Genomic DNA, 23,280 nt, shown 5'->3' with positions numbered 1-23,280 from the left:
CACATTTGTCAGCAGCATTTGCTCGGAATGATTCATGAATTGGGACTATCATTAATTTACTCAGGTTGTCGAAATATAACCAAATCAGAAGATGACACAGATTTGATGCACAGAATTAGATTGAAATGAGGTTTTATTGTTCCAACTTAGGTAGACCTTGATTAGAGTTGTTAGAAGCCAGAGGATGAGGAAGCCCCAAGGATCCGAGCAGAAAGAGAGTGTTCTGGCGGTGGAAATATTTACAGTGCAGATTTCCTGAAGAAGAGTTCCATATGGTGACAGGCAGGCAGACAGATGGGCAGATCGACAGGAAGGCAGGACAACAAGCGATCAGGCAGGCTGACAGAAGTCCACATAACAGAGACTATGTTCCAGCAACAGACTGTGTCAGCAGCTGCCTTAAAAAGCCATGAGCTCATTAGCTGGATGAGTTGCAGCTGAGAACAATGAAGTGCCAGAACCAGCCAGCAGAGATCTCACAGGGACAGCCTTCGTCGCCGCGCTGTAACGTAATCGGTCTACAAATACGGCCTTCGAAGGATGCAGCCCCTGAGGCTGACTTCCGGGTCAGCCTCGGCGTTGGTACATTCCCTTTCCGGTTGATTTTCTGAAATGTAAAAGTGTTTTCTGAAATGTAAAAGTGTTTTCTGAAATGTAAAAGTGTTTTCTGAAATGTAAATTTGTTTTGCATCTTGTTAAATTGTTTTCTGAAATGTAAATTTGTTTCGGTACTTGTAAAAGTGTTTTGCACCCCCCGGCCACAGTAAAATTGGGATAGTTAGACAATAGGATCAGAATAACTAAGTCCAAAGAAGGAACGGAGGTTTGGTAACAGAGATACAATTATCTAGCAGCACAGAAACATGACAAAACAGCAAAAACAAGACAAAACTGTTTATGTAATAATAATATTCAAAACACGCAGTACGGTTCTGTCCTCAAGGAGCTAAAAGCAGCACACAGCACTAACAGAAGCAGAAGGCACAATGCTACTGCTATCAGAACAATGTTCAGGATGTCATTTCAACGCACAATAAATTCATGTCTAAAATAAAGTTTGCTCTCATTTTAGTGTTATTTGCAGCTTACCGCTTTGCTGTGTCCATCATCTCCATAGACGGAAGGAACTGACCCCTTAATCAGATGAAGTATTTCAGCAAATCCTTCTTGATTCTGGTGGAGGTTGCTGAAGAACTCATCCTTGAAGTGGGGAATAGGAATCTCCCCATTGATGTGGGTACATTTCCATAAAAAGTAAAATTTAACCAGTCACTTTGAAGAGGTTCTGATGCTGGCCAATGGTGTAATGAATTGTGTGGGTTAATACACCCAACAGCCGAATATGTAGACTTATCTACTAAGCGTCGGCATACTTGAGCTTGGACTACAAAATCGGAGTGAGAAATAAATAAGGCGGATGCACGAATCGGTCAGCCAGAAGTCCATGACCTTATTTAGTTATTCCGCAGCAAATACAGGTCCTTCTGAAAATATTAGCATATTGTGATAAAGTTCATTATTTTCCATAATGTCATGATGAAAATGTAACATTCATATATTTTAGATTCATTGCACACTAACTGAAATATTTCAGGTCTTTTATTGTCTTAATACGGATGATTTTGGCATACAGCTCATGAAAACCCAAAATTCCTATCTCACAAAATTAGCATATCATTAAAAGGGTCTCTAAACAAGCTATGAACCTAATCATCTGAATCAACAAGTTAACTCTAAACACCTGCAAAAGATTCCTGAGGCCTTTAAAACTCCCAGCCTGGTTCATCACTCAAAACCCCAATCATGGGTAAGACTGCCGACCTGACTGCTGTCCAGAAGGCCACTATTGACACCCTCAAGCAAGAGGGTAAGACACAGAAAGACATTTCTGAACGAATAGGCTGTTCCCAGAATGCTGTATCAAGGCACCTCAGTGGGAAGTCTGTGGGAAGGAAAAAGTGTGGCAGAAAACGCTGCACAACGAGAAGAGGTGACCGGACCCTGAGGAAGATTGTGGAGAAGGACCGATTCCAGACCTTGGGGGACCTGCGGAAGCAGTGGACTGAGTCTGGAGTAGAAACATCCAGAGCCACCGTGCACAGGCGTGTGCAGGAAATGGGCTACAGGTGCCGCATTCCCCAGGTCAACCCACTTTTGAACCAGAAACAGCGGCAGAAGCGCCTGACCTGGGCTACAGAGAAGCAGCACTGGACTGTTGCTCAGTGGTCCAAAGTACTTTTTTCGGATGAAAGCAAATTCTGCATGTCATTCGGAAATCAAGGTGCCAGAGTCTGGAGGAAGACTGGGGAGAAGGAAATGACAAAATGCCAGAAGTCCAGTGTCAAGTACCCACAGTCAGTGATGGTCTGGGGTGCCGTGTCAGCTGCTGGTGTTGGTCCACTGTGTTTGATCAAGGGCAGGGTCAATGCAGCTAGCTATCAGGAGGTTTTGGAGCACTTCATGCTTCCATCTGCTGAAAAGCTTTATGGAGATGAAGATTTCATTTTTCAGCACGACCTGGCACCTGCTCACAGTGCCAAAACCCCTGGTAAATGGTTTACTGACCATGGTATCACTGTGCTCAATTGGCCTGCCAACTCTCCTGACCTGAACCCCATAGAGAATCTGTGGGATATTGTGAAGAGAATGTTGAGAGACTCAAGACCCAACACTCTGGATGAGCTAAAGGCCGCTATCGAAGCATCCTGGGCCTCCATAAGACCTCAGCAGTGCCACAGGCTGATTGCCTCCATGCCACGCCGCATTGAAGCAGTCATTTCTGTAAAAGGATTCCCGACCAAGTATTGAGTGCATAACTGTACATGATTATTTGAAGGTTGAAGTTTTTTGTATTAAAAACACTTTTCTTTTATTGGTCGGATGAAATATGCTAATTTTGTGAGATATGAATTTTGGGTTTTCATGAGCTGTATGCCAAAATCATCCGTATTAAGACAATAAAAGACCTGAAATATTTCAGTTAGTGTGCAATGAATTTAAAATATATGAATGTTAAATTTTCATCACGACATTATGGAAAATAATGAACTTTATCACAATATGCTAATATTTTCAGAAGGACCTGTACTTTAACGTAACAGTTCAAAAAATGTAATGGAGGACAAAGACAACTGAACAAACCGAAAAACATGACCCAAACAGAATATAAAGATCCGCAACACCTGGAAAGACTAAACTTAACTTTTCAGCTATCCTACAGACTCCAAGTACACAGCAAAATGTAATTAAGGCGGTAAAAAATTGGATTTTGCATAATATGTCCCTTTTAAGTGTTGAATGAAAATAATAAAAGAAAGTACAAACTAAAGGAAGCCCATGTCTTTAAGTGCAAGGAAAAAAAATCCAGAAAAGATCTGACACTGGAGAAAACAGATGGATTGTACTTTAGTTGTCCACAACCAGAACCCTGAGGAAAAAGTGAGAAGAGTTGGATTAGAGTTTGTTGGTTGCTTATTTTTTCTAACTGGGAATAATTAGCATTAAATTTCAGTAACATTGTTCAATAATTTAATATATTCTGGTGTTTTTCTAAAACAAATTAACAGAGGATTAATGTTTATATATCAGTTCAATATTAAAATATATTTGAAGGAAATGCCTCCTAAAGGTTTGCATTTGATTGCCTTATTTGGAGACATACCGTGGTGTTGTATACTGTCTTTCATAGCTTTTAATACTTAATAATAATATTTCTTGTTTGCACAAATCCAATTGGCACACAATTGAACAGTGACTCATACAAGTCAGTAATAAACCGGTTTATTTTTGTTTCAAAGTCAATAATGTCTCCTTTCGGAAAACAGTGCTTAAATTTTTGTAGTTTACCTTATTTTTGATTTTATTTATTTATTTCATATCTGCTTTTAGCTGTGTTATCCAGCTTTACTCATTAGCAAGGTAGAACTGTAGTCAGTAGCTCCAACAGGTATATTATGCTGCCATCTGCTGGTTTTTGTACATTATTGCAATTACAGATGAACCTTTATAGATATACAGTTACTTTTTGTAACATTAAGTGTCAAATTTAGGTGTCAAGCAAGTGCTACCATTGATCCACACTTACCTGTTGGAGTGAGGCCACTTGTGAGGAACTAAGTTCTGGAACATCGACACTATTGCTAGAAAGTTGGTGAGTGCCTCAGACCAATAATGAAACAATTGTCTCCAAAAGCATGAAAAACAACTAGGGAACAGGATCAAAGTAATTATGGAAGGGATTTTAGTTTAGTAACAATAGGCTGATACATTTTCATTCATCACCACTTTAAAAAAATTAAAAGGCCGAGTAAATGAATCTGCAGTCTTTCAATTTTTAGCAGAACACAAATTTTTTTGAAATTGAACTCTTTACTGAAATATATATTCTTGATTTATGCATTAGTGTCCCCATGGCCGCAGCTCATAGACTGCAGTTTGCATTGTACTAAAAAACATCTAAAATTGTTCTGGTGCAGTGTCAAGTACCAGAGCTCAAATTCATGCATCATATATTTTCTAACCCTTTTACAAATTCTGACAGATTGATAAAAAGCTTGCTTATCATGACCCAGGCCCAAAAATTGTGCCCTCCTACAACTAAACCGTGAGCTGATTCCACAAGAATGAAGGCTGAAAGGTCCCATTTTTCTGTTAAAAGGTTATCCTGCATCTCTGTGGAGATCCTTTAGATAAATTGGAATTGTGTTATACATTGCCCTGCAAATTTCCTACCCACAGAAAAATTTCAACACTGGCGTTTGAAACTTCATTGTATTTTATTTGGATTTTATGTGATAGACCAACACAAGGTTGCAAATTGAGAAGTCAAAGGAAAATGGAATGAAAAGCCCTTCATGGTATTCAGCCACCTTTAGTCAATTGGTTTTAGGTCTTGTATTTGCCTGGGTCATTATAACACAAAAATATGCTTTACTCTAAACCATTCCATTGTAGAACTGTATTTTTGCTCCATCCATCTTCCCCTTAAAATAGACCAGCTTTCCTGTCCCTGCTAAAGAAAAGCATCCCCACAGCATGATGCTGCCACCACCATGTTTCAACGTGGGTATGATGAATTCAAAGAGGTGTGCAGACTTAGTTTTCCACCACACACAGGACCTGATCTTCAAAGATCCCAAATGAAGGTGCAATAAGTGGGCATACTGCGCACAGTCTTCAAAGATTGGGTGTGCAATGGATTATAGGTGCAAAAGAGCTGCAAACCGCCCCTATTTAAATGAATAAACTGCGTGTGCTACTGGTTGGCTGCTACCGCCCCCAACGGAACAAGAGGAAAAGCGAACAAAAGCTGTGACCCCTGAACATGCAGGGGTTGTTGCCCTGCATCATTATGAATGATCCAGTTGCTGATTTTTTCCTACTGTTCTGTTCTGCTCCTGTGGACTGTTACAGTTTGTTAAACTTCTATTGTCGCTATTCACAGCAGGACGTTTGCGATTGCAGTCTCTGGCCTGACAAGATTTGAAGTTCTGCAAGCAGATGCTTTATGTTTGTGGTCCGGACGGACCCTGTGAGGTAAAGACTACATCCTGCTTCGCCTTTAATCAAAATATTAGATTACAGGCCATTGCACAGTAAGGCAGAGCTGTGTACCTCGGTACACGCGGGGCAGCTGTTCAGTGCTGCATCTGAGTGCGCACAACTTGTTTACTGTGTTGCTTGACATAACTTGCAATGGTTGCAGCTTAGAAATTGATCAAGCAATATTAACAATAAAAAATACAAATATTTTTATGAATTAATTTATTAGAGGTTTGCCTCACTTGAACTTTTAATTTTTTTTGGAGACTGACTGTGTTCTTTTTTTTATTTTTTATTTTGTTTTTTAGAGTATGTGTTTGAGGGGTTCAGAGTTTATTATAAACAGCCACAATATTTAAGCCTGAATGTATAATTAGATAATTAGCAACACAAAAATGGTTTGTTTTAGAAGTTGGCTATCCGTATATTATAGCTTTGCTAATTTTCAAACATAACATCACATAACTATCCTGCAAAGAATATAAATCAGACATTTATGTACATAAAAATAAATTTGTTTTCAGTGATTGTACTGAATTTGTTTTGTTTGTTTTGCCAACATTTTAACGGTATACAAGGTGTTTCAATTGTCAGGCTGTGCACGCTTCTCTGGCGGATGATCGGTTATGTGTGCATTTGTTTGTGTGTGGTTTTGTACACGTAAACCTTTTGAAGATCTGGTCCACAGTTGTCCTGTTGACAGCTTCTCCAGGGTGTTGTGCTATCAGGATGCCCATATTATGTAATATTTATTAAAATAACCCTTCAGTCTGTCAAGCATTGTTCTGGAATACCAGCCCAATATGGTGGTGGTATTAGGACAATAAATGAAAGAGGGATTTGAGCACTGGCATTACTGTACATCACAGTCTGCAATAAATTCACAATTTCTCTCCAAAATATAAGGATTTATTAACAAAATAATTCAACTTAATGTTAAAATATTTTGTTAAATTAACAAACTCTTTAATAGGCTATAACAATTCAACTAAAACTACCGAGCAAAATGAAGGAATAAAGAAAACTAATGAATTTTGTTCAACAAAGGAACAAGGGAACCCATAAAAAGAATGCAATGATATTAAAGTTCAATGTGGATATTTGTGTTTAAAAACCATGTTTATCTTGAGGTATTTGGAAATGAAGTGAAATTAGTTTTAAAACTAATTAAGGACGACAATCGGTATTGCTTCAAGCAACCAGTCACAATGCAAAATCAGAGGAGTAAATGAAACATTTCTTTGATAAAATAATATTTTAAAGAAATGTTGGTGAATTGGAAATCAACATTTTTGGTTAATGTTTTCTAAATGTTAAATTTATCATCCCTGCTTTAGTAAAATAATATTTGAGGAAATATTATTTGTTGGATTAAAAACAAATAATCTTTTGGACAATTGGTTTTAACGTTTTGACTTATGAAGGACCAATCCTGCCATAATTAAAAATATATACAGAAATAAAAAAATGCTCAATAAATAAGCGTACAATTAAATACACAAAAAGTCCAGTTAATAAATAAATGTAGGCAGTAATTAAATTATTCAAAAAGACAAAAATGTATATATCTAATTTAATTTGCTTCTTTATTTATCCACCTGTGTAATAATTACCTTATTTATTATCCATCACAATTTTCAATTTATTTATTAATGACTGATTTTTAAATTAATTTATTTATGTTTGTTTTGCTCTATTTGTGTAATGCTATTTATTTATGCATTTCTGCCTCATTATGCAAATGAGATGGGGCTGTGTCTTCAGGCATCAACCTCTGCCTATTGGCTGATTAGTTTTAGCCTGCATAGCTCGAATCTGCATGGCTTTTCCCCACCAAAAAGCATTTAGCAATGGCAAACGCGACAGGCAGACGTTTGGTGTTTGACCTCTTAATAGCGTTCTAATTCCTCCAGTGTATGCAGCTGTGACTTCTCCTTCCTGGCCTGGACTAAGTGTTGGTTAAAAGCAATATTAAACAGTGCAGAGTTTCCTACCAGCATCTTTGTTTGTGCACAGTTTAGAGTCCATGTTTTATCCAAGTTTTTATCCATGGCTGGGGCACAACAAGACTGACCACAGGCTACTTGTTTATTAATGCAGTCCTTGCCTGGTCTGTTGTTACTGTTTACATAGGAATGGGAAGAAGCAAAAGCTTATGTAATCCCACCCCTTCTTCAGTTAGGAGACTTACAAAATATAACTCAAATGTTTCCTTTTCAGAGGATAACCTACCAATGAATTGGTGGCATGAGACTCTACTGCAACCTATTGGTAAGGGCGTAATTCACGGGGGTTATCCCCCCACCCTCTTGCCCCCAAAAATCTGATCCAGTCAATAGGGTATAACCCACCCAATAAAATAACATAATTCCAACAAATATTCCAAATTACAAATATATCCATGAATAATTGTTGGTCGATAAAAACACCTTGTAAAAAGAGCAAAAATCAAAATGAGTCAAATATATATGTATTGTTTAGTTAGTTTTCTCTATGCCTATCGCACATGCTGACACACTGATTGGTGTATGTACACTAACCCTGAAATACAGTGGTACCCAGGTGCTACTGTACCAGGTGCTTTGTTAAACCTGTCTCTAGATGTTTTCAGAACAATCCCGAATATTAAGACGACCATTTGGAGTTTATGTCTTCAAATGATGCATTATGCCCTAAAACCGCAGACAACACATTTTTATTGAATAAATCAGATTTGTTTCTGTTGTGTTCCATATAATCACTGCCCGCTCTACCCAACCTGACAATGAGTACAGCAACTGCGCAACTACGGGCACTGGCTCAGGCGGACTGGCAATTTGAGGTCCAGAACGACTGTTCAGTCCAGGAGCTGGCCTGCCACATTAATACCCAAAAAGTTACACTAAGCGCATCAAACAGACAATGGGAGCCTTGTGGGTGTGTGCGCCCAGGAACAGGTGGAAGCAGAGCGGCTAAACCCAGACTGAAGTTAGCGTTAAACCTGAAATCTGGCTCAGAATTGGCTAATTGTAAGTTAGCGCAAATCACTAATTCACCCAGCAAGACATGAGGTGGAGGTTCACTGATGACAATCATCAGGGTCATGGTGAGGATTTTTACCTGAGCTACAGGTGAAGTTAAATGGCCTGGCAGTGATAGAAAACAGTAGGAACCTTCTCTGTGAGCTTTTAGCTGGATCTGCATCATGATGTGAAAGAAATCTGATCCTTTAACTTAGTCAAAATCAAAGCATTGAATCTTAAAGTTACTAAACACATTAAAAACTCCTTCAGATCACCACATTGCATCTCATAGCTGCAGGCGGTCCTATAGTCCAGTTCTACATGTAGACAGAAACAGGTGTTGCTCAATAAACCAGGAAAATATCTCCTGGTGCCAGAAAGACATAGTAGAAAGAGTAAAAATAAGCCTCCCTCTTCTCTTTCATATCTTCTGATCCTAAACATCAGCTCTGGGTTGTTCAAAGCTGCAGAATTAATGAGAAATAAATCATAGTTAATCACAGGTTTGACTATTAATTAGTTCTGAATAATAAAATAAAATAATTCTGAATAATACATGTAACATATAAACTAAACTCATTAAACAAGGATACAAGATTTACTCAAGGTAATACATAACACTTTATGTATTCATTTATTAATCATTGTAATATTAGTACTTTTAATACCTGCTAGCGTTTTGAGTTCTTGAATTTGTGTTTTTTTAATTTACTTGGTCTAGTCTTTCGTTTTCTGTCTCCCTGCACCCCTAACCCACACCTGTTCTGTGTTTTCCCCTGATTCTCTTGTCACGTTTGTCATTGGTTCCCCCTGCTGTTCAGTTATGTATTTAAGCCCGTTTGTTTCCTTTGTTCCCCGCTGGTTCCTTATGTATGTGAGATTATGTGTGATCTCGTGTGTTGGCTACCACTGTCTGTGTACTGCCATGGATAATAAAGACTCATCTTACCTGAAAACCTCGAGCTTCAGGAGTTCTTCCCCGCATATTGGTCCAACAAAAACCCACTTTATGACAGAACTGATAACAGGAAAAAAGGTGAAAGTCCAAGAAAGGTCCCTGATGAGGCTCCGTGTTCTATTTTAAACACCTTTTTCTCTACAGAAAGTGTATAATAGTAAACACTGAACTAATGACTCAGAGAAGAAAAACAGACTAAGTGGAAGGAAGGCCTGGAAAGATGGCAGTAAAACAGCAGGTACATAAATGAAGGAACGAATTTTAATGAAAAGTTAGGATAGGTCACAAAATAATTAAAATAAATAATTGTGTTTTTACTGGTCCTACAATTCTATTAAAATCTAAGAAAATAAATTTTTTATCAGTTTTCATAAATATAAGAAGTTATGTCAATGGAGCCTCAGGGGTGTGAGAGAGAGTAAAATTTAAAAAAAGTCATTTACATGGATGAGAAAAGAAGCTCATTTATTTGAGCCACAGTAAACATAATTTCTCTGAGTTTAAGAACAACTTTAGTCAGATGGACTGAGCAGAAAGTTTTTTCTAAATATCACAAAATGTGTTTTTATCTGCTTCACCCAAATGTTTTTCATCAGTTGTAAACTTTCTCTTCATGCTTCATGTCAACTACTAACAAAAAATAAAATCAATAAAATCAATGACTTATAAACTGGGCCTCTGTCTGATCAAAATTAAACCATTTAGTGCCTGGGCTAATGACCCCAATGGTTCAGACCCTAAAACGGCCCTGGTGGTGCCTCTACTTTATAAGTTAACTTGTTCCACGATGGAGCTCTTAACTGGAATTATTCATATTTGGAATCCATTTTCCTCATTGAAATGAACTGAAATACAATTAATCCATTCCAGACCCCTGAAACACCACAATGCAGCATCCATGAATATGAAAATGTTACATGCTATAAAATCTTATAATGTTATAAAAATGTTATATAAATATTTGGTTCAGTGTTAAAAAAAAAGATGAAGTAAAAGTAAGCCTTTTATTAATTGCTGAACTGATGTGGAACAGAAAAAAATTTAAAGTAAAAGAGTAAATACAAAGAAAACAGGGAAGTGAAGTAAATCACAGTAAAAGGATTTGAATGAATTTCTAAAACAAGAATGCCTGACTCCAAAAGTTAACAATTCAATAAATAACTAGGCAGAGAGCTTACCCTGAGCTCTACAAAACAAAACCAGCACACACAAAATCAGGAGATCAAGAACTATCATGTCTGTGTTAATAAAATAAGTAATTCCCCAAGAGCAAAGGATCTCCAAAATTACTTTTCGTGACAGTGTGTGTGTTTACCAACAGAGTACTGATAAGATTGGAGGTAACAGTAGCTGTTTCTGTCCAGCTCTCTGCCCACACCGGAAGAGTTCTGAGTCACTTAAAAAGATAAATCACACACACATCTGATATAAAGAAAACAGTGATACAAAGGAAGTAGATGAAGTAGACCAATATTTTGGCTGATGTTGTTCTGTCAAGACACAAAGTGAGGAAATGTTTAGGATTTCCCAGCCTGATTCTCAGAGCTGTTAGACTGAATAGATTAAACTTAAACATTTTTTGGCCAATCAGACACTGTGGATAAAATTTTAAAGGATCTGTCTCTCCAGTTTGGCAATTCATTAGATGTTGCATCCCTGATCTCTCTATGAGGTAAGCAAACAGTCAGCTATGGTGCTGTTTGCTGCCAGTTAGCTTGCATGTTAGCAGCCCTGTAGCCATGACAACAGACAGTTGTCAGTGGAGTACTTCACTCTTAAACCAATAACACTTACCCTAAGTTACATGGAAAACTTGTTGAGAAACATGACTATGACACAACAGCTAATTTGATTTTAGCATCCTACGTCATTCTAAGCTTGTCATAATCCTTGAGTGTTTGGTTTTGGTTATTATTCGTGTTTTTCAATAGCCCCTTTTCCACCAAAAGCCCCAGGATTTAAAGCCCCAGGATTTGTTTTAATAGGAATCCTAAGGAATCTCGTACTTTCTTTTTGTGTTGCCAAGGACCATTTATTGAAATCAGCCTAATGGCGTATGGGGAAGTTGAGAAAAAACTGCAATACACCTTCATTCTACCAGATGGAATTACTCCTTTACTCCATTTAAAAGCTAATAAATCTTTTTTTTTTGTTTGTTTCAACTCAACTTATTGAAGAAACCTTTATAATATGAGCTACAACAATATTTAATTTCCCTTTGGAATTAAGAAAAGTAGGTTTGAATTTGAATTAAATAACAGATGATGAGCAGCTTTAGAGCTATACAGTTGATTAATTCCTTGCATTATTCCTGAAGTTGCACTGGATCCATAAGCAGAAAAACTTAAAATAATTTTACTTGTAATTGTTTACCAACCAACATCTGGCCAGAGTTGTGCTTTACAACTGCATAATTCATTTAAAATAACTACTAAAACTGATTAACACACTTTATTTTTCTTTTATTTGTCATCAGGCAAACTCCTATCAGATAATTATAGAACATGTTTTAGTATAGATTTTTTTTATTAGAGTAAAAAAAAACTGATAATCAGTCCAGAAATACAGGGAATTGACACATTAACTGTCTAATCATAAGCAAATATTTATATAAAGTAGAAGATGCACAGAGACCAGAGCAGAGAATGGCAGCTTCTGGGAAACTCCAAACATGGAACTGTGGTCTCTCCTGCAGAGCCATCTGCATAAACTATGAAAAATAAAAAATATTACTGAGTTCATACTCCACTAAGTTAAGTTTACATGAAAAGACGGTCTTAGGGAAAGGTGTATTTTTTATGTACATGGAAAATTTAAAGTGCTCTGATCATCAGCACTGCATTAAAATATTTGTCTTACAGAACTGTGACAAAATAATTAATTTATGCCAAGAATGACTTAAAATGTCACAAATGTCCGGTGAAAAGTATTCAGTTTTATTTTCTGATACTTATGGTTGTTCACCACATACCCAACAAATGCTTTATATTCACTTTCGGCCACCACAAACAGATAACAGGGCGTGGGGAATCGCAGAATACGCCTGAATCTATGGCCGAATTACCTCCTCAGTATGCGGTCAAGTTATCCAGAATCCTGCTAAGGACCTAATTATTAGATTCAGGTTTGTTGAAGCAGAGGCACATCTGAAGGTTGCAGGACACTGGCCCTCGAGGTCTGGAGTTTGACACCTGTGCTGTTGCGGTTACTGAGGAAGTCCCAGTCCAGCTGCTCAGTTCGCTTAGCAGCCGGACACTTAAAAACATCCTAAAACCCCTTTATGTGACAAGATAATGGTATAAAAATGATTCATTTGTATAGTAACCTCTGCCATTACTGAAGTTGCTGGTGCTAAACCTCGCTGTACACAACTCTGCCCCTTTAACAAATCCCGGGGAAAGATGAAAAGACCTACTTAAGTGGACTATTTACCTGTGAAAGTAAAGCAGGAAAAGTGAAATTACCTGGGTAAATTTGTATAGAAAGCGACCTGGGCTTTCAGAAGCCCAGGGCTATTCCAAAGCATAGGGCTTTGTACAGCCAATGGAAAAGGGGCTATTATTGTTAATTTCCTTATTCTGCTATAGTCAGTTGTCTTTATCATTAGTTAGATGTTGCTTGCTTAATTATTTCTTGTGCTTAGTTTCTTGGTTTATTCCAAATGTATTCTTGTTTATTTCCTTTAGATCAACATCTGACTTTTCCTTTATTTAGTGGTCTGTTTATGTCTGGTCCCAGTCTTCTCCTTCTGTTGCTCAACCTTCCTCTGCATGGCCACCTGACAATTAAGCTCATTCATCCCACCTGTGCCTGCCGATTACCTCCATCTCTCTCACCTGTGTCTTTGTGGTTTCTCCTCACTTTTCCCCTATATTTAAGCTCTGTGATTATCTTTATTCTTTACTGGTTCTTTCAGTTGGCCTCATGTTCCTTTTCGCTTTGTTGTCCTCTGTGCTTTTGATGCTACCTGTTTTAGTTTTTTTTTTGTATGTTTTGTACGTTTTTTCTTATTTTACTAATAATTATCTAGGTTGAGGTCTGTAGGGTGTAATTATCCACAATTTCCAACTTGGTATGGTCAAATTCATACCAAGCTCCTAAAGAAACAGAAATAACCTTTTAATTGAGCACCTAATTATAAGATGGGAAACAGATACCAGTTTGCGTGTTAACAACCACTCATAGTGAACAACAGTGTATTTTTGCCTGCACTGTGCACACCACAGGAGATGCATTTTCCCAATGACTGGATGTGCAAATAAGCAATACAAATTCAGTCTGCAAATGACAGATAACTGTTATTTGCTTCATAGTCCTTGCTGTATGTGCTCGGCTGTGGTTTGTCACCCTTAACACAAAGCCACGTTTTAAAAACCCCCACTGATGAGTATAACAGTGTAAATATAGAATACACAAACATTCCAGATGTGCGAAGCTGGTAGAGACACCACAACAGAGGTGTAATTGCAGTAAAAGTTGGTTCTATAGTATTCACTTTAAGGGCATTAAAAACATGTGAAAAGCACATTTTTAGATTGGTAATTTTGAAAGAATTAGCAAACAATGCATCCTTTTCTTTCCACTTCAGAATTATGTAGACCTTTATGTTCAAACTACATACCTATAATGTTGTAGAATGACAAAATGTGAAAAAGTGCAAGAAGTGTGAATACTTTTGCAAGGCACTTGCAGCAAGGAAAACTGCTGCAGATTTAACCAACACCAGGCACCATTATCACCACCCTTACTATAACTCATCAAAAACTAGGTCTCAGTTGTTAACCAACCCTTTTAGAACCCAGTCCACAGTGAGTGCAGTCAGAAGCCAAAATATCCTCACTTTGCAAAAATGTTCATAGCTCCCACCCAACCAAATCTCATTCTTGTCCTCACAAAGACAAGCATTCAAGAGCGCATGAGCTTCACACTACTCTGAAGCCAAACTTGGCAGGCTAGGTAATCTGCATAGCTGCAGCTTACACAATTTGTATTACACCGTCTCTCCTGTTACACACACGGAAACAGACACACCATGTTGTCTCTGCCTCAGTCCGTCCTGTTCCCAAAAATTCTCTTCGACTGAGCAACTCATTTCTTGATGGAATTTACACCAGACTCAGTCATTTATGTTGATACCTAACAGCTTCATCAGATGTTTTACACTGACAGCATTAAAAGCTCACCCACACATAAACACATTGACTGCCCATTCCCCCACCCACCTCCCTCTCAGGAATCTCATGGGAGTACTGAAACACATTCTTGTGCGCACACTTCACTGTTGCAGTTCATGGCCAAATAAGACGAAAAAGCCCCGAGCTCACTCGTTGACTTGTTGCTGGACTCAGACATGACTATGGATTTACAGACAAAGAAAGTCAGTGGGGTGTAACTCAGTTGGAGTCATGCGGGTTATCCAGATGTTCTCGCTGTTTAGAGGACATTACTGCATGTAATGTCCTCTAAAGCCAGCATTTAGCCAACTTTTATAAAAAAGGGACAATCACTTACCACAGCTTGGCACTCAAGCAGCAATAGCTGCCTTTAAGTCATGCACATGAAAGATGTAAGGAAAGAAGTACCACGGTCTGTGCATACATGTTTTTTTTCTAGGGTGGAACTTTAAATCTGAATCTGACTAACTTCAGACAAAGCTGATGTTGGGTTTAAAGGCTTAATTTAGATTAGCCTGTTCTAAACAGGAGCTTTAATGAAACTCGGTCAGACTCTTACTGTTTATGTATAAATATATTATTAATCATTATTGATAAAGGCAGTTTTCTGTAATTCCAAGCCTGTTTCATTTGATGTATATATTTTTTTACACATACAAAATACCAGGGCCCGTATTCACAAAGAACCCAACAACTAAAAGTAGCTCCTAGTGACGTCATTCTAAGAAAAATCTTATAATGACGAAGATTTTTTTATACTTCATAACAATCACACAATTATCAAAATAGAGATAAGAATAACTTTATAATCCCCCAGGGGGACATTAAATAGTTTCAGCAGCAGGACAGGGTAAAGGTGCACTTCTATTAAGGTAATATTAGGAAGTATATAAAAATAATAAAAACAATAATAAATAACTATGCATAAAAAGTGAACAAAATTATGAACACTATAGTACAGAATTATAAAAACATTTACAGACTGTAAAATGGCAAAAATTGGAAAAACTCGAATATATACACCGCTCCAAAAAATAAAGGGAACATTTAAACAACACAATATAACTCCAAGTAAATCAAACTTCTGTGAAATCAAACTGTCCACTTAGGAAGCAACACTGATTGACAATCAATTTCACAGCTGTTGTACAAATGGAAAAAAAAACAGGGCGAAATCTTTGGCGATTAGCAAGACACACTCAATAAAGGAGTGGTTCTGCAGGTGCGGACCACAGACCACTTCTCAGTACCTATGCTTTCTGGCTGATGGTTTAGTCACTTTTGAATGTTGGTGGTGCTTTCACACTTGTGGTAGCATGAGACAGACTCTACAACCCACACAAGGGGCTCAGGTAGTGCAGCTCATCCAGGATGGCACATCAATGTGAGCTGTCGCGAGAAGGTTTGCTGTGTCTGTCAGCGTAGTGTCCAGAGCCTGGAGGCGCTACCAGGAGACAGGCCAGTACACCAGGAGACGTGGAGGAGGCTGTAGGAGGGCAACAACCCAGCAGCAGGACCACTACTTCCGCCTTTGTGGAAGGAGGTAGCGGCATTACCGGTTTGGCAGTGGGACAATAATGGTGTGGGGTGGCATTTCTTTGGAGGGCTGCAGAGATGAGATCCTCAGACCCCTTGTGAGACCATATGCTGGTGTGGTTGGCCCTGTGGTCCTCCTAATGGAGGACAATGCTAGACCTCATCTGGCTGGAGTGTGTCAGCAGTTCCTGCAAGATGAAGACATTGAAGCTATGGACTGGCCCGCCCATTCCCCAGACCTGAATCCGATTGAGCACATCTGGGACATCATGTCTCGCTCCATCCACCAACGTCACGTTGCACCACAGACTGTCCAGGAGTTGGCGGATGCTTTAGTCCAGGTCTGGGAGGAGATCCCTCAGGAGACCATCCACCGTCTCATCAGGAGCATGCCCAGGCGTTGTAGGGAGGTCATACAGGCACGTGGAGGTCATACACAATACTGAGCTTCATTTTGACTTGTTTTAAGGACATTACATCAAAGTCAGATCAGCCTCTAGTGTGTTTTTCCACTTTAATTTTCTGTGACTCCAAATCCAGGCCTCTTTGTCAATAAATTTGATTTCCATTGATGACTTTTGTGTGATTTTGTTGTCAGCACATTCAATTTTTACAGAAAAAAGGATTCAATGAGAATATTTCATTCTTTCAGATCTAGGATGTGTTATTTGAGTGTTCTCTTTATTTTTTTGAGCAGTGTATATACAGGGGTTGGACAATGAAACCGAAACACCTGGTTTTAGACCACAATAATGTATTACTATGGTGTAGGGCCTCCTTTTGTGGCCAATACAGCGTCAATTCGTCTTGGGAATGACATATACAAGTCCTGCACAGTGGTCAGAGGGATTTTAAGCCATTCTTCTTGCAGGATAGTGGCCAGGTCACTACGTGATACTGGTGGAGGAAAACGTTTCCTGACTCGCTCCTCCAAAACACCCCAAAGTGGCTCAATAATATTTAGATCTGGTGACTGTGCAGGCCATGGGAGATGTTCATCTTCACTTTCATGTTCATCAAATCAATCTTTCACCAGTCTTGCTGTGTGTATTGGTGCGTTGTCATCCTGATACACGGCACCGCCTTCAGGATACAATGTTTGAACCATTGGATGCACATGGTCCTCAAGAATGGTTCGGTAGTCCTTGGCAGTGACGTGCCCATCTAGCACAAGTATTGGGCCAAGGGAATGCCATGATATGGCAGCCCAAACCATCACTGATCCACCCCCATGCTTCACTCTGGGCATGCAACAGTCTGGGTGGTACGCTTCTTTGGGGCTTCTCCACACCGTAACTCTCCTGGATGTGGGGAAAACAGTAAAGGTGGACTCATCAGAGAACAATACTTGTTTCACATTGTCCACATCCCAAGATTTGCGCTCCTTGCACCATTGAAACAAGACGTTTGGCATTGGCATGAGTGACCAAAGGTTTGGCTATAGCAACCCAGCCATGTATATTGACCCTGTGGAGCTCCCGACGGACAGTTCTGGTGGAAACAGGAGAGTTGAGGCGCACATTTAATTCTGCCGTGATTTGGGCAGCCGTGGTTTTATGTTTTTTGGATACAATCCGGGTTAGCACCTTAACATCCCTTTCAAACAGCTTCCTCTTGCGTCCACAGTTAATCCTGTTGGATGTGCTTCGTTCTTCTTGGTGGTATGCTGACATTACCCTGGATACCGTGGCTATTGATGCATCACAAAGACTTGCTGTCTTGGTCACAGATGCGCCAGCAAGACGTGCACCAACAATTTGTCCTCTTTTGAACTCTGGTATGTCACCCATAATGTTGTGTGCATTTCAATATTATGAGCAAAACTGTACTCTTACCCTGCTAATTGAACCTTCACACTCTGCTCTTACTGGTGCAATGTGCAATCAATGAAGACTGGCTACCAGGCTGGTCCAATTTAGCCATGAAACCTCCCACACTAAAATGACAGGTGTTTCATTGTCTAACCCCTGTATATAGATATATATATACATATATATATGCATACAGACAGATAGATGGATGGATAGACAGACAGATAGATAGATAGATAGATAGATAGATAGATAGATAGATAGATAGATAGATAGATAGATAGATAGATAGATAGATAGATAGATAGATAGATAGATAGATAGATAGATAGATAGATAGATAGATAGATAGATAGATAGATAGATAGAGATTTTCGAGTTTTTTCAATTTTTGCCATTTTACATTAACTACTAAACAATGATAAACACACCTATTTTCTTATTATCTTTAGGTAAACTCATATTGGATAACTACAGAACATGTTCATCATCAGCACTGCATTAAATATTTGCTTTACAGAACTGTGGCAAAATAATTTATAATCAATGCCAACAATAACTCCAAATGTCACAAATTTCTAGCTAAAAATATTCAGTTTTATGTTCTGGTACTTGTTTTTTTTGACAGTAGGCAGACAGGAAAGAGGGTGACATTCGGCAAATGTTTCCGGGTCCGGGACTCGAACCCGGGACCGCCGCTTTGAGGACTGCAGCCTCTGCATATGGTCGCGTGCTTAACTCCTACACGACCAGCGCCACGCCCACAGTAAAAACATGTTAGACACTAAACAACAGTAATAATCCAACAGCTGGAGTTTCAGAAATGGAGAATAGAGAAGGATGCTGTAATTTTCCCAACCTCACCTCTGGGAACTTTGTTTTTTATGTTTCTTTAACTCCTTTTTAAAAAAAAATTCTCTTATCTAATTTTGATCAATTACAGTTTTTTAAGTTTTAGTATTTTTTTTGGTATCCCAGTTGCCACAATATTGCAGTTTTTAACGCTAAACTTTGTTACAGCGTAGAAAATCCCTGTTTTGAGTATAAAGACGTCACTTGAACTTGAACCTGGACTTAGACATGTCTGTATTTAGATGAGCCATCTCTCTTTGAATTAATATAAAGATTTTGATTCATTTTTTATTTCAAAACTTTTTATTTTATCCAGACTTTAAAGAGAGATCATGTCACATCGGTATAAAGCTATTAGTCAAATCTTAAACAATCAGTATTTTTGCCAAACTGGTTTACTACACCTACTGGCTGCACGGTGGCACAGTTGGTAGCACTGTTGCCTTGCAGCAAGAAACTCTGCACGGAGTTTGCATGTTCTCCCCGTGCATGCGTGTGTTCTCACCAGGTACCGCGGCTTCCTCCTACAGTAAAAAAAAAAAAACATGACTGTTAGGTTGATTGGTCTCGCTAAAATTTGCTCTTAGGTGTGAATGAGTGTGTGCATGGTTGTTTGTCCTGTGTGTGTCTGTGTTGCCCTGCGATGTTACTGGCGACCTGTACAGGGTGTACTCTGCCTCTCGCCCGTAGACTGCTGGAGATAGGAACCAGCTCCCCCGTGATAAGATGAATGAATGAATGAATAAATGAATGAATGTACATCTGAGTTTGTCTAATAAAGAAGATTTATATTAATTGTTGTAACTATTTCACCAAAACAAAAATAGGGACATTTGGCCAAGACGTTTCCTTCTAATCAGTGCGTTGTGCACGGCAGATCACTATCTTACTAAACAGTGGTTGTTTTAGTTTCTCCTTTTTGTGTATAGCCACAGCCATGTTTTCAACTCATATTTTGATCGTTTTTATTTATTAATTTTTTTACGATAAACACAAATCTTTGCCAGCTGATGACCTCCCGGTAACTGGGACGGCAGAGGACATGATTAGAAAAGGTCACTGTCTATGCCGACGCCTGTCTGTCTCGCAGAACTGTGTGCTTCTTCTCTCTGATGCTCCGGAATGAACTTCCTGTTGTCTATCAAGACTCTCGTGTGTAAAGTTAAACACAGACAGATGGGCAAAATCTGACAAAAACGTTTGGCCTTCAAAATAAAGTTATTTCGTTAATACCAGTTATCCATCCATCGCCTATACGTGCTTATCCATGAAGGGTCAGAGAGGCTGGTGCCTATCTCCAGCGGTGATTGGAAGAGAGGTGGGGTAAACACTGGACAGGTCGCCAGCCCAACTCAGAGCAACATGGAGACAAACAGAACAAACAACATTGCATGAACACATTCACTAATTATATGCACTTCAAAAATATTAACAAGTTTCAGACTCAAGGTGTTTGAGTGAACAGCACCTCAACGTACCTCTAAAGACTACGCCTGGAATAATAGTGTTTTCTGTGCTTCATTAAGGTAAGAGCCACTTGTCTCATGGTATTATGGAACTCAGAAAGCAGCTTATGGAGTTTGCTTAGCTCTACTGAGACTTTAACTGTAGCCACAGGTTTTAATCAGATGAAACTAATACTGAGTTTTTCAGCAACACAACCTACACTACATGTAGGTCTGGGATTAATGCAGGATTAATATCTGGGAAACCCCCCCATGTCCACTGTTAAGTATGGAGGGGGATCTGTTATGCTGTGGGTCTGCTTTTCTTTGATAGGTGCCGGGCATAGTTAAGAGTGCATGATATATTGGGCAACAAAAGCTATCAAAGACCTGTCTCTATGCGGAAAAAGTAATTTCTCCCTAAACCTAATAACTGTTTTTGCTACAATGACTGCCATCAGGCAACTCGCCTGATACACAATTTCCACAAAGACAGTTATGTCCCGTCAGGCCACAGGATATTTTCTCAAACTATAGGGATCCTCTAGATGTTTTTTTGTTGTTTATTTTGGCAAATGTTAGACAGCCCTTTTTGATATTCTTTGGTCAGCAGGGGTTTTGTCCTTGGAACTCTACACCCAGTCTTTGTCTTATTGGAGAATTGTGGACACTGACATTAACTGAGACTAGTGAGGCCTGTTTTTTCTTTAGATATTGTTTTCTAGGGCAAAAATATGAGATGTTCAAGCACATTGATCTTTGCTTCATCTAAAACCTCCCAAAGGAAAAGTCACATGGAAACAAGTTTGAGCACAATCAGAAGCAGACAGCAGTGAACCAGGAACAAACAAAGGTTCTGGTGGGTATTTATACTGTGGTCCATTTACCTATGAGAATGACCTCAATCTAGATTTGATGGCATTCCAGTTCCAAGTTTGAAAACCTGTGGGATTTGCTAATGCATATTCACAAAGCCCAAGCTAATTACTATTAGTAATACAAGCTAATAATATATTTCACTACAATTGCACTTTGAAACACTGTTGCAAAATGTTATCTAAAGAAGGTTCACTTGGGCTTCACTAAAGGTTGTATTTTACTGTGTACAAATGATTTATTGAGGTGGAAGTCCTCAAATGTGCAAATCAAATGTTTTACTGTGACTATAGGGCAGCCATCTTGGATTTTGAGGTCAGGTCAGTACGAAACCTCCAACTTTGCTCACTTGAAAATCTGACTTAATGGGACCTTCTGGATAATTTTTCAGATTGCATTTTGAATTGAAGATTGCTCTTCAGCTTCTGTGTAAATATGAAAGGCTCATTTAAATTTCCTTTTCATCCTCAGTGCAAATGAATAAGAATTGTTTACAATTTTTAATTTTCTTTATTTTCCTGACATTCTACTGACATCCCACTAACAAAGTCCAAGTACTTAGGAACAACTATTTTTAAATTTCTGTTAGTATATAAGCAAATTAAAACAGAACAACTGGTCTAAAGTTTCCACATAAATACTAAATAGCATTTTTGCTGGATGCTTTTATTTTGAAATGATTTAACCGGATGTGGTCTGCTGGAGGTTTTGCTGTAAATGTCCCTGACTTTAGCTTGTTGAAACAAGCTTCCCTAAAACATTTCCACACATTCCCCGCGCTGGAGAGGTCTTGGCCTCGGGTTGGGGTTGATTCCGGCACACTGTTGCCAAAAACAAGCTGAAAACACCTCCGACCGAGAACCGAACCGGACTCGGACTCCCTGATACCTTCTCGACTTGCTTGTTCGGTGTCTAAGGCTGAGCGACTTCAGTTAGAAGCAGATAATCTGTTTCATTTACGCTTAAACGACCTGTTCTCCGACGACTGCAAGGCAGAGCTCTTGTTGAGAAGATTGAGATTTTCAGCTTGTTCAAAGTGACACTGTTGGTGGAGTAACGGCGTCCCTGTAACTAACAGAGTGACTGGTAGCATCTTCTGGGTCGGTGTTTTCCTTGGTGAAGCCGCGGGGATTACCAGCAGCAGCCATGGCAGGAGGACGAACAGCCGTCGGGCTGCTTGTCCTGATGTGTTTGAGCTTCCACCGCGGCGCCACATTCAACCTGGATGTGGATAAACCCTTCGTGTACAGCGGACCAGAGGGAAGCTATTTTGGCTTCTCAGTGGATTTCTTTAAGTCCCAAACCAACCTAAAGTAAGAGTTTATTAAATTACTGTACGTATAATGCTATGGGAGGGGTTGTAATCATCACTAAACCCATCTTCTGCTTTCATGAGATGTTTTCTGAAGCTCTGTGCGTTTCTACAGATTATTTTCCCCAATTATTTTTTCATTCAGATCCCACAATTGTTCATGTGACGTTTGTGATGATATTAATGTTATTTTCTTTCTTAATGTGGGTAAAGACACAGCACATCAAATGGGACATAAACACACTAGCACGTCCAACTAAAACGTGCCCAAACTTCAGTATTCTCTCTGTTTTCTCTTCTAATAAGAATCCAGATAGTCTATAGATGCATAACTCGTATGTTTAAAATAAATAGCACAGATCTAGCAGAGTGTTTTGGATAAACCTTACCAATCATTATCTGTATTAAACCAGATCAGCTATAGAAATGAAAGGATGCTTTGCCCCCCTCATAGAACAACAGGATAACCCGATTTTAACTCCTATGTTCATAACAACTAAGTTTAGTATGTTCAATGGAGTTTAAATTTGGACAGGGTGATTCAAGAGAGTCTACACAAGCTGCCAGAGATGTACTGATCAGGCTTTTACCGGCCAATAGCAATGTCTGATTTTCTTTTAGGTCTGACTGAAAAATTCTGATTTTGACCGATTCCAACTTATTGTTGTCAGAACTGAAACACAAAAAACATGTTTTTAGATATGTATGAACATTTTCAAAACCACAGAAAATAAAGAAATTATTAGATTGTTTCTTTTTTTATACAAAAAAAC

General features: G+C 38.8%; 1 protein-coding gene across 1 annotated transcript in view; it reads left to right on the top strand.

The window, feature by feature from the left end:
• Positions 1-21,942: 21,942 nt before the first annotated feature.
• The window catches only part of itgav (integrin, alpha V), a 69,322-nt gene continuing 67,984 nt past the window's right edge, over positions 21,943-23,280 (top strand). Inside the window, exon 1 of the mRNA XM_047369589.1 lies at positions 21,943-22,508. Coding sequence (XP_047225545.1) covers positions 22,342-22,508 — 167 coding nt within the window. The 5' untranslated portion in view covers positions 21,943-22,341. The remainder of the gene's footprint in view (positions 22,509-23,280) is intronic.

Source organism: Girardinichthys multiradiatus, chromosome 7 (assembly GCF_021462225.1).
Source record: "Girardinichthys multiradiatus isolate DD_20200921_A chromosome 7, DD_fGirMul_XY1, whole genome shotgun sequence".
Lineage (NCBI taxonomy): Eukaryota > Metazoa > Chordata > Actinopteri > Cyprinodontiformes > Goodeidae > Girardinichthys > Girardinichthys multiradiatus.
The sequence above is the reverse complement of the archived record's forward strand: the minus strand, read 5'-3'. Positions and strand labels throughout refer to the sequence as shown.